General features: G+C 38.9%; 1 protein-coding gene across 2 annotated transcripts in view; it reads left to right on the plus strand.

Annotated features, from left to right (window-relative positions):
* Positions 1-13590, plus strand: part of itpr3 (inositol 1,4,5-trisphosphate receptor, type 3) — a 252243-nt gene that overhangs the window by 108211 nt on the left and 130442 nt on the right. For both annotated transcript variants that reach the window (XM_059653417.1, XM_059653416.1), the window contains 4 exons: positions 5300-5344; positions 6225-6379; positions 11416-11515; positions 12341-12501. In XM_059653417.1, the coding sequence (XP_059509400.1) occupies positions 5300-5344; positions 6225-6379; positions 11416-11515; positions 12341-12501 (461 nt within the window). The remainder of the gene's footprint in view (positions 1-5299; positions 5345-6224; positions 6380-11415; positions 11516-12340; positions 12502-13590) is intronic.

Here is a 13590-nt window from a genome sequence, read left to right on the forward strand (position 1 = left end):
GCATTGCCTTTTTGACAATGCTATGGCTTTAAGAGGCGTATTTTTTCCTCTTTTTATTTAGGGAGAGAGGTTGAGACAGAGGTCACGAACAGTCTGTCCCAAGCCAAAAAAGTAAGTTTGCTTGTGAGAACTTAGGGTTTTTTAAAGTTGGAACAATAGAAGCAGCATGAAGGGGTGGGGTCAAGCTTGCACAGAACCAGATTTAACTTTAATTTTCAGTAGTTGCTGAGTTTTGAAGCTGGATGTGGAAGCTATAATTCCTCTCTGATACAGCTAAAAGATTAGGTTTTCTTCCTACTGTTAGAATTGCTTATGAGACATTTTTTTTTTACTGAATTTGGCTTTGCCAGGGATATGTTTATAGGGTGTTACTATATTGGCACTGTTGCTGTTCAGTAGTTAAATAATCCATTATTCTGTTAACTGTTAACTTTTCCAATAGAGTTATTATTCCAATTTTTTTTGTATTTAACTATAGTGTACAAATAAAATATGTTTTACTTCAACCCTTGTAGTTTGACCAATCACATTGCATCCAAAACACAATGCCTTAAAAAAGCCAGAAGTTGGGGCCTGGGCCATCTTCCTAATTTTCATCATCATAGAATCCTTACAGTGTGGAAGCAGGCCATTCAGCCCATCAAGACTACACCAACCCTCTGAAAAGAATCCCACCCTGACCCACCCACTACCCCATCTCTGCATTTTCCACCCTGGACACTATGGGCAATTTAGCATTGCCAATCCACTCAACTTGCACACCATTGGACTGTGGGAGGAAACTGGAGCAAACCCATGCAGAAACAGGGAGAATGTGCAAACTTCACATAGATAGTCATGCAAGGCTGAAATTGAATCGGGGCCCCTGGTGCTATGAGGCAACACTACTAACCCTGATGCCACTGTGCCACCCCTAACATATTTTGAGGTGTTTTGGTCTGGTCCTTAATATCTTGTACATGTGCTGGATATGTTCAATTTCCATGTGATCCCTTTTGCAATTTAATTGTGTAATCTCAATATTACCTTCGTAGGCTTCTTTTGGGGTCACCTTCTTGCATGATCTTGCATAGATGTGTGAAACTAATGACGGTCCACAAAGCTGGTGTTTCACATTCACTTGATGCTGCCCTTCTGGAATCAGCATTCTAATCATCACAAATCATTTATCACCTTTAGACCTGATAACGCCAACCTATTTAATGGTGTGTAGTGATTTGTCAGAATTGAGCATCCACTTGGCAAACATTTTTGTAGACTTGCATTTTGCTTTCTAGCTAAGCATTTGTGTGCAAAGGAAATTAACATCTTCAGCAGTTGAGTCATTCTTTCCCCAAACCCGCGTTCCTTTCTTTTGCAAGATGGCCTCTAAAATAATTATATACTTCCTTCTGATCTTGGTCTTTCTGCTGGTATTTCTTTGCAAGATTGTTTCCTTTTGTCCAATATGTCATTCACATACAGCCTGGAATATCATTCAGAATAATGCAAAGTCTCGTTCTTCTATTAATACATGCTAGCTGATGTTTGACATTCACAGAACTTCTGCACAAGTTGATAGCTTTCTTGAGAGTACATTTCTCCTCTTTCAACAGATATGCTTTAACAACAGCATCTCTCAGACATATTGTAATTCTGTCTCTGATGAGATCATCTTTTAGTTCCACGTAGTCTCAAGGTTCAGCTTTTGTTTTACAGTGTAGTGACTTATTGATCAAAAGTCTCCTTTCCAGTTGAGCTTATATGGTGAGCAAGTACAGTTCATGAATAACATAAATATGTGATTCAAAGTATCATCTCAAATCCTGCAAAATCTTTTCAGTCTGGCTTTTCCCAGCATCGGTAGCAGATTTGTTGCCTTTCTTTGCTGAGGGGAGAAAAAGCAAATAGTTCTGTTATTTTTTGTCTTTCCACTGAGAATGGAAATTATTGCAATTCTGTCTCATATCTTGCTTCATTTCCGCAGTAGCATGGAATTAAAACTGCACTGTCATTTTGACTCACCCTGTAATTCAAAGTTTCTTTATTACTTCCTTCTTGATTTATTTTTGCTTGAGTAGCTGAGTGTCTTACAGCTTTCAACTTACACCATATGACAAACAATGTGCGCTTAATGGTTGCCACAGATTGTGCACAAAAGCATTTACAGCAGAGGCAGAGGTCAGTTGTCCACACCAACACAGCTAGTACACTAAGTACTAATTGTTTCTCCAAACTTTCAGATCTGGTTCTTATTTCCTGAAAACATATTGCAGGCAGAGGATAATTTTCTTGAATACTGCTGGGGACGTGCTGAACCGCCCATAACATCTCTAACAGAGTGTGACAAAGAGAGCTAATGCTGTAAATGAACCATAACCTTTTGAGAACTTTGTGATGGGAGTATAAACTCTAAGAAGTTATACAAATATCACAGTGATGAATTCAAGTTAGCACAGATTTAAGAAATCACTGACCTTCATTGCCTTTGATCAATGATGACTTCTAGCCTACAAGGACAACAGTTAGGAAAGTAGTTCGATTGAAGTGAGTACTTTGGAAAGGAAATAGTGAGTACGTTTTTACTGGAATGTTTTTGTTCATTGCTGCACATAAATTCACACCTGCTGTGGCTGAACAAACCTGATTAGTTTTAACCTATAATTTGTGGTCTATGTGTCCACTGGAAACCAGAACCTGAGGTTATTTCAATTTCTTGCACATATAAATATTTAACTGCACTTTGAACATCATTTCTCTGTCATAATCAGCAAATTATGTAATTTTTATTAAGTTACTTGGTGCATTTTTTTAAAGTCTTTCCATAGTGTTCAAAGCATTCTCTTTTCTCATGTCATTGATCTTAATCCCATTAATCCACCTTTCTCACTGATGTGAACTGTTGTTAGGAACACAACTAAATTAACCTGAATTCCTTTATTATGTGTAATATTGTATTTGGTATAATTCTGTTTCCTGGGTAATTAAGACAGTGTAATTAAAGCAATATGAGCAAAGGTGATACTTGGGACCTGGAGTAAAACACTTTTGAATAACTATACTAATAACAGGATTTGAAAAGCATGGTAGCAGAGGAATATCAATGCCTTTCAGCTGTTCTTATGGAATTATAGAAAATGGAGTCACGCTTCACTGTTCCCAAAGTAATAAGTTCTCAATTACAAGCCTGAATCAGTTTTACATGTTCCATTCTTCATGGCTGAGCTAGAAGTGGGAGCTGTTCCAAAGACCACCTAGCTGTATAGAGATAAGACTATTAGATGAACTTTATTGTTTTATTTTTCTGGCTCTATAATCTGTGATTTATTTTCTGTGTTCTAAGATGGCATTAGAGAGTAGTGACACTGAACAACACTTTTCATTGTAATTGTAGTAAATACCATTGACAATAAATAAATCAAATCAAATTATGAAGACTAGATATCAAATGAAGGATTTTAACACATCAAATTTATAATTAATTAGTATGCCACTGTGGGATTTCCGCCAGATAAATTCTTGACTGGTCAACAGATTCTTGACAAATAAGGGAGCCAAAGATTATTGGGGGTACTCAAGAATGTAGAATTGAAGCCAGGGGAGATCATAGCTGATCTTATTAACTAGTGACGCAGACTTGATTTGACAAACAACTTATTCCCACTACTAATGAGCCTGTGTCCTCAGAGTATTAGCTTGGCCGATGGGATTACTCATCCAGTAATGTCATTGTGTCACTATCTCTCCCTAGAAGGCACTGCTTAAATATTATTTTTTTTTGCCTTTTTGACAGTATTGCAAATAAGCCACATAATAGAGCCATAGAGGTCCACAGCTTAGACAGGTTCTTCAGCCTGACTTGTCCATGCGGCCCAGTTTTTACAATTAAACTAGCCCCATTTGCATATCCCTTCATGCTTATCCCATCCATGTACCTGTGTGTATGTTTCTTAAGTGACAAAATTGTACTCGCTTCCACCACAGCCTCAAAAGCCTGTTCTAGATACTCAAGACACTCACCATCCTCTCTGTGGGGAAAAAAAAAGTCCCTCTGGAACCTTTTGTATCCTTCCCTCTCACCTTAAACCTTTGCTGTCTAGTTTTAGACTACCCTACCAAGGGGAAAACATCTTAGCTATCTACCTTATGTATGCATCTCATGATTTTATAGACCTCTGTAAGGTTACCCCTCGGTCTTTTATCCTCCAGGGCAAAATAGCCCCAGCCTGTCCAACCTCTCCTTATATCTCAAACCTTCCAATCCAGGTAGCATCCTAGTAAACCTTTTTCTGCTTTCTTTCTGTAGCAGGGTGACCAGAACTGCACGCAGTATTCCAAATATGGTCTAACCGATGTCTTGTACAGCTGCACTGAGATGCCCCATCTCCTATACTCAGTGGTCTGGCCTATGAAAGCAAGCATACCAAAAGTCTTCTTCACCACCCTGTATACCTGTGACTCCACTTTTGTGGAGCTTTGAACCTGTGCCCCTAGATCTCTGTGTTTTAACACTCCCTAGGGCCCTACCTATGACTGTGCAAATCCTGTCCTGGTTAAACCCAACAAAATGCACACCTTACATTTATTTAATTGCTGATTACACTTAGTTGTGGAAAAAGGCAGGCACTTTCTACAGAAAGTAATGCAATTTGAAATGAACTAAGTGGCTAATTACCATGTGGTTGATGAATATCTTCCCATTAGAAATGTTAGTAGTAAAACAACAAAGGTTTGTTGCATTGTTCAATAATCTGCATCAAGAATTTGCTTGGGGTGTGACAGTCAGAAGACATTCTTGGAACAAATTATTTGGTACCAGTTGTCAATGCAAAATGAGTGGAAGCTAGTAAGTCGAACAACATTTCATCAATCGTATGTTCTTATCTACACAACATAATGAAGTAATATTTTACATTTAAGTTTGGATTATGATTCACATTGTAAATCTGTCCTTGCATTGTTTTGCAATCAAAATGTGATTTATGAAATGTGTATTCATTTGTACAATGGTGTGCTTGATATAATCATTCAGTTGACATTAACAATAATTTCTTCTTTGCTGTTTGTGGTATTATTGTAATAAAAATGATCTAACTAACTTCCCTGGTAAGTACCTGATGGTCCCAATGCAGCATTTAGAGAAGGAAGCTCTCTGTCTTTGGCTACTGTGCTGCCACTAAGTAATCACAAAGACATGACTGGCTCTTTCATCAGAAATAGCATTGTTCTTCCACTGTGGCAGATTCATTACAAAATAAATCTCAGTAATACTGTGCAATTTTTTATGAGTAGGTAATATTAATTATCATTTTTCTTTTAGGAAAATTCAGCTTACAAGGGAGATGCCTCTGATTCAAAATCCGTGGTAAGTTTTACTTTTAATGATAGAAGCACTGAACTGACATGCATCCCATGTCTACAGCTATCTAGGTTGAGATAAAAGCTTATTTGTACAATCGACTTTATTGTTTCTGGGAAAAGGTAGGGAAATAACCAGAACTCCCTCTTGGCATGACTATCCGATTGATTCCTGTTGACACATGAGGACACGACCTGGACACAGTCGTGTTGCTTTTCAAGCTTTGTGTCTATCTGTAGGCTCATGTGTGAGGAATCCTTGGGCTAAATGCTAATGGGTTGGTAACAACTATGGAACTGTGCCCAGCAAGGGCCTGTCCCTTTAGGAAGGAAGAAAAAAAATCTTACAATTCTGAGAGCGCTGGCTTGTCAAGTGTCATTCAAGCATTTAATTTGTGAAGTTGCTTATTTTCCTGTGGCGCAGTGTGTTTATAACCCCATGAAGATGGAAAGTAGTCTAAATTCCATGATTCCAAACATAACATGAAAAATTTTGAATCTTAGCCAGTTCGGATCCAGGAGCTGCTTCAGTTGTAGCTTTCATAGACATCGAGCTTGTAGAAAATTCTCAATACTGCGTCGCACAGGAATGTCGGCAAATGTTGGTAGCTGACGGTTAACTGCTTGAATTACATGGAAAGGCACAAAAAGCAGAAAGTTTGGGCTGAGTGAATATTATGGGACTTTTTTGAGATTTTGTTTAAAGAGCAATTTGCCTTTTATAATTTACCGTTATATGCAAATAACTCTTTTCAGAACGGTTATGTACAGATGTCCTGAGTGTTGACTGGACGTTCATTAGATTGAAAGTATTCTGTGACTATACTGCACTTGGTATTTAGAATGAACAACAGCAGCGCTTTAAAATGAATTTTATATTATCTCAGCAGGGAGAATCCAGAACCTTAAATCGGAGCAGCAAGAGAAAAGGAGGGGATAATGTCAGATACAAACTAGTGGCTGTACCCCATGGTAATGACATTGCATCTCTGTTTGAACAGGATCCAACTACTCTGCAAAAAACTGATTCATTTGTTCCCAGGTACTGAAGCTCAAAATAAAACATTTACTCTATGCAAAACCTTATTCAGGATGTAAGCATGACATGATGCACAGTCATTTGATTCACTTTCATAAACTGGCTGGCATGTCTTACAAAAGATCTGGAAGTTTCAAAATGAAGGATTCCTAAATTTCTAATCTATGTAATTCTAACATCTGAATGAGCCTACATCTGGTTTCTCTACAGTAAATGTTACAGGTTTGCCTGATGTATGTCCTTTTAACAAATGGAGACCTGCTTTAACTAAGTTTATTGAACATCTTAGTAGCTCCATAAAGTTAAGCTTCAGTTTAGATTGGTCATGAAGTTAAGGAGAACAGTGTTATACCCATAGGGAACCTCTTGACTTTTGAAATTGAATCCTTTTTTGACAAATGCCAAAGCACGTGGACTGCAGCAGTTCATGGAGACAGCTCACCACCACCTTCTCAAGTGCATGGGGATGGGCAGTAAAGATGGCCCAGCTAGCAACATCCACAGTCCCATGACGAGATTAAAGAAAAGCCCCACGTTCTCTTTTTGGTTTATTGCATCAGTACTTGCTAATGCTGTCAAAATTCCATGTGCAGCAACAAATAGCAACTTAAAAGTTTTACAAATTCAATTTCGTGTAACAAATTATTTATTGCTCTTTCAGAATTCTGCACGTCTTGGTGGACATTTCTTGCTCCAGCAAAGTGTTAAATTATTTTGAAATTCTGAGTGTGATTGTCTTGTGGGCATGTAAAGGATGAGTTGGAAAGTCTACATATGTTCATGAACTCATCCTATTTCTGGTTTTGAACATTTGCATGGATCTAGCGGGTGGCCATTGCACCAAATTAATTGGGTACCTGCACTGACGAACCCAAAGCTAAACTTGGCACAAGGTGCTGACCTAAAGAAGTCCTACACCTGCTAAAGAAAAGGGTACATTCTGCAAGAAATAATTCTGTGATTGACTTGCCATAAGGACACATTAAACTTTCAAATATGATTGCTTCTGTAGTAGCCTCATCAAAACAGGATGCCAGGGTTTGAAAAATATCCTTGTGCCAATTGTTGCAACGATGTGAGTGAAAGTAAAATATGTTCTACTTGTACCCGCACTAAAGTTACAAAATGTCTGCACTCCCACTGCAAAGCTATTTTGGAGCTAGAGTTTCACATCATTGAAGTTGGAATTGTGAGTAAAACAAAGTAAACTTCATGACTGATGACCGGGAACCTGTACGTCATTATATTTCAGAACATGTATAGTCACATTTGGTGCATATGCAGACCGAAATTTACTCCATTTGCATCTACGTGTTGTACTTACTGACGTCGATGAAATAAAGTTCAACCGGCCATTTAATGCAAATTTGTCCATGCAAAAAAGCAACTGTAAATTATTACCACATTTTTGTTATAATATGAGTTTAGTTATTGTTATTTCCCTTTTCACTTAAATTAGAACATTTTCCCAAATAAGTATATATTTCCATAATATTGACATAATAGTGCTGGTGTTTGGAACAGGGACTCTAATATTTCACTACTGTTTACAATAATGGGCTCGATTTTCATAATGTCAGGTGGATGCAGATGGAAAGATAGCATTGGTAGCTAGTTCTGCATTTCCCAACCCCATTTCTAGGATTTCCAAGGTTTTCTATTGTACTTCAAGAATATGGACTGGCTCAGGTCACAAGTCTGCACTCTGCACTCCTGATCTGGCTGGCTCTACAAATCAGATAGGCACATCAGAGCCATCCACTGTTTTCATGGAACCAGGCCAGATTTTGATAGAGCCAAGAACCCTCGTCTCAGTTTGAGATCCTTTAAAGGGAAAGGGAAATGGTGGTATGTAAGCTCCCAAATCCCCAGTATGACCCATACTCAACTCCATGATCCATGCCAAGTTATGCTACCCATCCACCTCCCATTGGCCTTCATTCCCTTCATTTCATGCTCTACCCCTCCATCCAGATCTCCTGCCCCATCACTCCTTTGAACTGTGTATCCAGAATGCTTCATGAAGTTTGACTAAGAGCTCAGACAACCTTAAAGTGTTGAAACAAGGAAGACCCAGCTAAGTCCCAGGGACAGACCAAGCACTGTAATCCATTGTGCCAATTTTACAATGTCCGTTTACAGAAATAAAAAAGGTTCTCTGTTGTTTGCAGTTTCTGCAATTTTAATGGGTCTGGATGACTGACACATAGAACGTAGAACATTACAGCACAGTACAAGCCCTTCGGCTCTCGATGTTGTGCCGACCTGTCATACCGATCTCAAGCCCATCTAACCTACACTATTCCATGTACGTCCATATGCTTGTCCAATGACGACTTAAATGTACCTAAAGTTGGCGAATCTACTACCGTTGCAGGCAAAGCGTTCCATTTCCTTACTACTCTCTGAGTAAAGAAACTACCCTGACATCTGTCCTATATCTTTCACCCCTCAATTAAAAGCTATGCCCCCTCGTGCTCGCCGTCACCATCCTAGGAAAAAGGCTCTCCCTATCCACCCTATCTAACCCTCTGATTATTTTATATGTCTCAATTAAGTCACCTCTCAACCTTCTTCTCTCTAACGAAAACAGCCTCAAGTCCCTCAGCCTTTCCTCGTAAGACCTTCCCTCCATACCAGGCAACATCCTAGTAAATCTCCTCTGCACCCTTTCCAAAGCTTCCACATCCTTCTTATAATGCGGTGACCAGAACTGTACGCAATACTCCAAGTGCGGCCGCACCAGAGTTTTGTACAGCTTCACCATAACCTCTTGGTTGCGGAACGCGATCCCTCTATTAATAAAAGCTAAAACACTGTCTGCCTTCTTAACAGCCCTGTCAACCTGGGTGGCAACTTTCAAGGATCTGTGTACATTGGGCTGTAATAAAATAGAGTTTTCTGAATTTTTTTGGAGCTCTGTAACACACCCTGTTTTCATGGTAGGGGTCATACGCTGACATTATTGTAGATAAATTGGTGTGGCATGAGTTTAGCTTGGCATGGAAGACATGGGAGGCCCTGCAGGTCGTCTTGGTGAGACATAGCTCGGCATGGGATGCATGAGGTGCCTTGGGGTGAATGAGGAGGTGAAAAGTATGAGGTGGTGTGTCTGGGTCTGGGGGAAGGTAATGGCTAGAGGGGGTTATTGTTTTCATTATAAATATGATGAAGTTCCAAAGTACCAAGATGGGCCTTTTAAATGGCCTTCATTGGTACAAGATGCCTCTGTAGCTGCTTTTGAAACTCTTTCCCAATCAGTGGCCAGCTTGCAGTAAGTAGTTACCTGTCCTTACCTCCCAATTAAAGTTTACCTCTTTGCAGGCACTGTAAACCCAAGACAGGCACAGCGAGCCAAGAAAGTTCTTGACTCCTACTGTCTGCCTTGAGGTGAGAATCTAGTCCAAAATGTCTGCCTCTCAAACCCAAACATGTTGTAAAATCCTCAAGTGGAATTTCTCAGTCCTGGAGACTGCTGACTCAGATATGGGAAAGTAATTAAGTTGGTGGGATGGTCATGACCCAAAACCCCAACACTTCTCTGCTTGATTGAAATTAAGTCCTAGGCAGGAAGGCCCAATCTCCACTTTACTGCCCGGCCTCCAGTTGAGACCCAATTGGAGTCATACAATGATCAATTAAGCATCCATTCCTGCTTGGGCTGCAATTAATCCAGCTCCAGGAAGAAAGTGACATGTCCGTCTTCCCAATCAATTAACCACTGTGGGCAGGCTGTCAGTTGGGTGGGACTTCCTTTGATCTGCATTAATCTGTGCACAAGTGAGGGGTTGGCATTGGGTGGGCAGAAAGGGCTGCATGGTGAGGTAGTGGTGGATACAGAAATGCATCACTCTTTTTTACATAATTCCAATAGCTACCCTCTCCCATGAGTTTCGTTCTGAGGGACACCCTCAAACAACACTAGCTTTTTTTTTATCACTTCTCCACCCAAGGTGTTGTGTTGGCAACAGGCATCGTCTGTTCTGTGGCACTATTGACTGTAGAAGCTAGCAGCCTCTGATTGGTCAGAAGCTCTTGGCAGCCACATCTTCTTCGATGAGGGTCCTAATCTCAACAGTATTCCTACCAGGAGCCTGATTACTAGAAGACCTGGTGGGCTTTTATACCCAGACATGCCAAGGGTTTTGCTCCTCTAATCCCTCACACGTTCGTGCTAAATCCTATCCCTTGTCAGTTTCAGGAATTTGTTGAATTTTTTTCAGTATCTTCTTCAGGTGGTAAAAAATCACACTTAGAAATCAGACTGTAAAATGGCACTTGGATAGATATGTTATATGTGTAAAGAAACTTACATAAGGTTGAGATAGAAATCTGAAGATCCAGAGAAGCCTGACACCAACTGTTTCCAGATTTTACTCAGCATTTGTTCAAAGCCATTGTCTTTGAACTCAAAGAAAGAAAAAAAGTCACTGCTAGGGCATTCTCAATAAAATTATAGGACTACTGTGTAGATGGAGACCATTTGGCCTCATAAAATTCCAGCCCACTTCATCTTCTTCCCTTTCTGCATATTCCTATTCCCATACGATGATTTTACCCTCTCCAATAAGTGTCAAGAGGAGACCAGACTTAAACAGAAATTCTTTGGGGATTGTAGAGTCAAGATATTGATGCATATGTTGAGGAATCTTGCAACTATTGCCCACATGTTTCATGCAAACAGGCTGAAAATCATGGCAGATGTCGGCAGCTACTCGATTCATTCATGGACAAAGTCAATGGGTTGAATTCATCATCTCTGTATTACAAGACACCAGAGTGCTGAGTTGCCAACTCAGAACTGAAGCTGAATATCCGGAAATTGTAGAGGCACTGCTCAGAATATTTCTCTTTATTTTGGCAGAAAATGACAGTGATTCTTTGTAATATCATGAAATCTACAGCAAATGGGAGAGACTTCTCACTGGTTAGACAGAGAAAGCCATAATAAATGTGAATTTGTTATTTTAAAAGTTACAGTTCTATTTGTATATATGCATGCCAGTCACTTCTTACAAGTATTCCCTTTGATGTTTCAGAAATTCATTTGTGAGGTTGCGACACCTCTGTACCAATACCTGGATTCAGAGCACAAACATTCCCATTGATACCGATGAAGAGAGACCAATAAGACTCATGGTAGTTATGGAACTCAGGTTCCTCCGCCTAATTTAAAGTTTCATAATTAAGTTTAGAATGAGAACATATGTATTCTGCAATCATAAATGCACAAGTAATTGTCAACTCATTGATGCCAATCTTTATGAATGCAACCTCTGTATGATTACTAGCTATGCTGAATCATTGAATTCTGACCGGATTTCAGAAGACAAAACAGAATTAGTTTCACTGAATGTAAACTATATCAAAGGAAGAAAAGAATGTTGAAAGTCTACATATTACTGTTGTATTTTGGCTGTTTACAGTGCAATTTCTATTGAGGCAGAACGGAAAAACAAAATTACCTTAGTTTGTATGTTGGAAGTAATTAAAATTTGCATGATACTTAAATAATGAAGAAGCATTTTAACTTGGGTTATGCAAACCTTTGAATTTAGCAGGGATTCCAGGATATGGTGTGATGCTATGAGGAACTGAATTAGTTCAATGGAGTGTATTCAATGCTGGTGAACCAGTGCGAGTCAATATACTGGGGATGAACAGATAATTAGTATTTTGAAGAAATATGATGAAAGGGAATAGTGCCATTGAAATTGCTTATCTTTTTAATAAAAACTTTCTTTTGTACAGTATACTTTGTTTTAATAATGGCTGTGTAATTCACATGGCTGAATGAAAATGTTTATTTAAATCAAGTATAAAAATTCACTGTGGGTCCACAAGTTTAAATTGATCAATGGGCAGTATAGATTGAAATTTATAAAATGCCTCTAGATTTAGCCATTGTTCAAATCTTAAGTAATCATTAAAAAACTCTTTAAAATTTGTCTTTATTTATTTTAGCTTGGAACATGCCCAAGTAAGGAAGACAAAGAAGCCTTTGCTATTGTGTCCGTTCCAGTTTCAGAGATTCGGGATTTGGATTTTGCAAATGATGCCAGTAAAATCCTTGGGATAATTGTTGAAAAGATGGAACAAGGAATCTTAAATCATAATGATCGAAGGTAACAGAGTGATTTAATGGTAACGTATGAGTAATCTAGAGGCCGATAATATCATGGGGACATGAATTTAAAACTCACCATGACAGCTGGAACAATTTGAATTCAAATCTGGAATTGAAAACTAATGGTAATGGTAACCATCAGCTATCATCAATTGTCATAGAGATGCATCTGATTCACTTGTGTCCCTTAGGAACTCTGGCCATCCATTGCAACCTATTTGTGACTCCAGAACCTCAAAAATGTGGTTGGTTCCAAACGGCCTTGTAAGCCATTCAGATCAAGGGAAATTAAAGATGAGTAACAAGTGCTGGCTTTCCCAGCAGTGCCTGCATCCTATGAAAGAATATTTTTAAAAAGTGCTATATTTCGAGGCTGTCATTCACAAGTGCAGTCCTATGTTTCCCAGTGTGTGGTCTCTCATTTTTAGCTGGGCTTATCTGGAGGATGTGCTCAGTGAACATAAGAAGCTCAAATTGAAACGGCTAGTGAAGTGTAGCTGTGTCAGTGCACCTTCACCTAAAAGCCAGATTGATTGATGCATTGGTTAGAGAGTTAGATTGCCTGCAGATCGGTTAAGTCTCACCCATTTGGAGAAAGTCCCATTAGTAGCTCCATTGTAAAGTCGTGAGGTATTGTAGATTAATTCTCTTGTCCAGAAAAGTCTTAATGGGTGAGCTAAGCGAGATTAGATTAATGGTTTTTTTTTGTGAATCCTTGCTTTCTTATCCTACAACTATGATTGCGGCACAGTTTGTCAGTATGAAATTGATATAAGGCAAAATCACAATCTTGCTTAAGGCAGATTTAATTTTGAACAACAGCAAAAATAATTAAGTTTGCTCATGTCAACAAAACCAAAGCTGTGTATCTACCCTGGAGAAGGGATAGGATGATTGTTCTTTGTTTAGTTTGTAAAAGTAAACTGTTTCAGTATATTGTTTCTGCATGATGAGTTTCTAAAGCAAAACGTATATTTGGCAGTTGGTAAGTATTTGTTTTCCTGGATCATTCAATAAGATATTTTCTTTGCTCAGCTGCAAATCTGTATTTCATTCTTGTTTTGAATTACAATGAATTGATTGATTG

The sequence above is a fragment of the Stegostoma tigrinum genome, chromosome 21 (genome assembly GCF_030684315.1).
Source record: "Stegostoma tigrinum isolate sSteTig4 chromosome 21, sSteTig4.hap1, whole genome shotgun sequence".
Classification (NCBI taxonomy): Eukaryota; Metazoa; Chordata; class Chondrichthyes; order Orectolobiformes; family Stegostomatidae; genus Stegostoma; species Stegostoma tigrinum.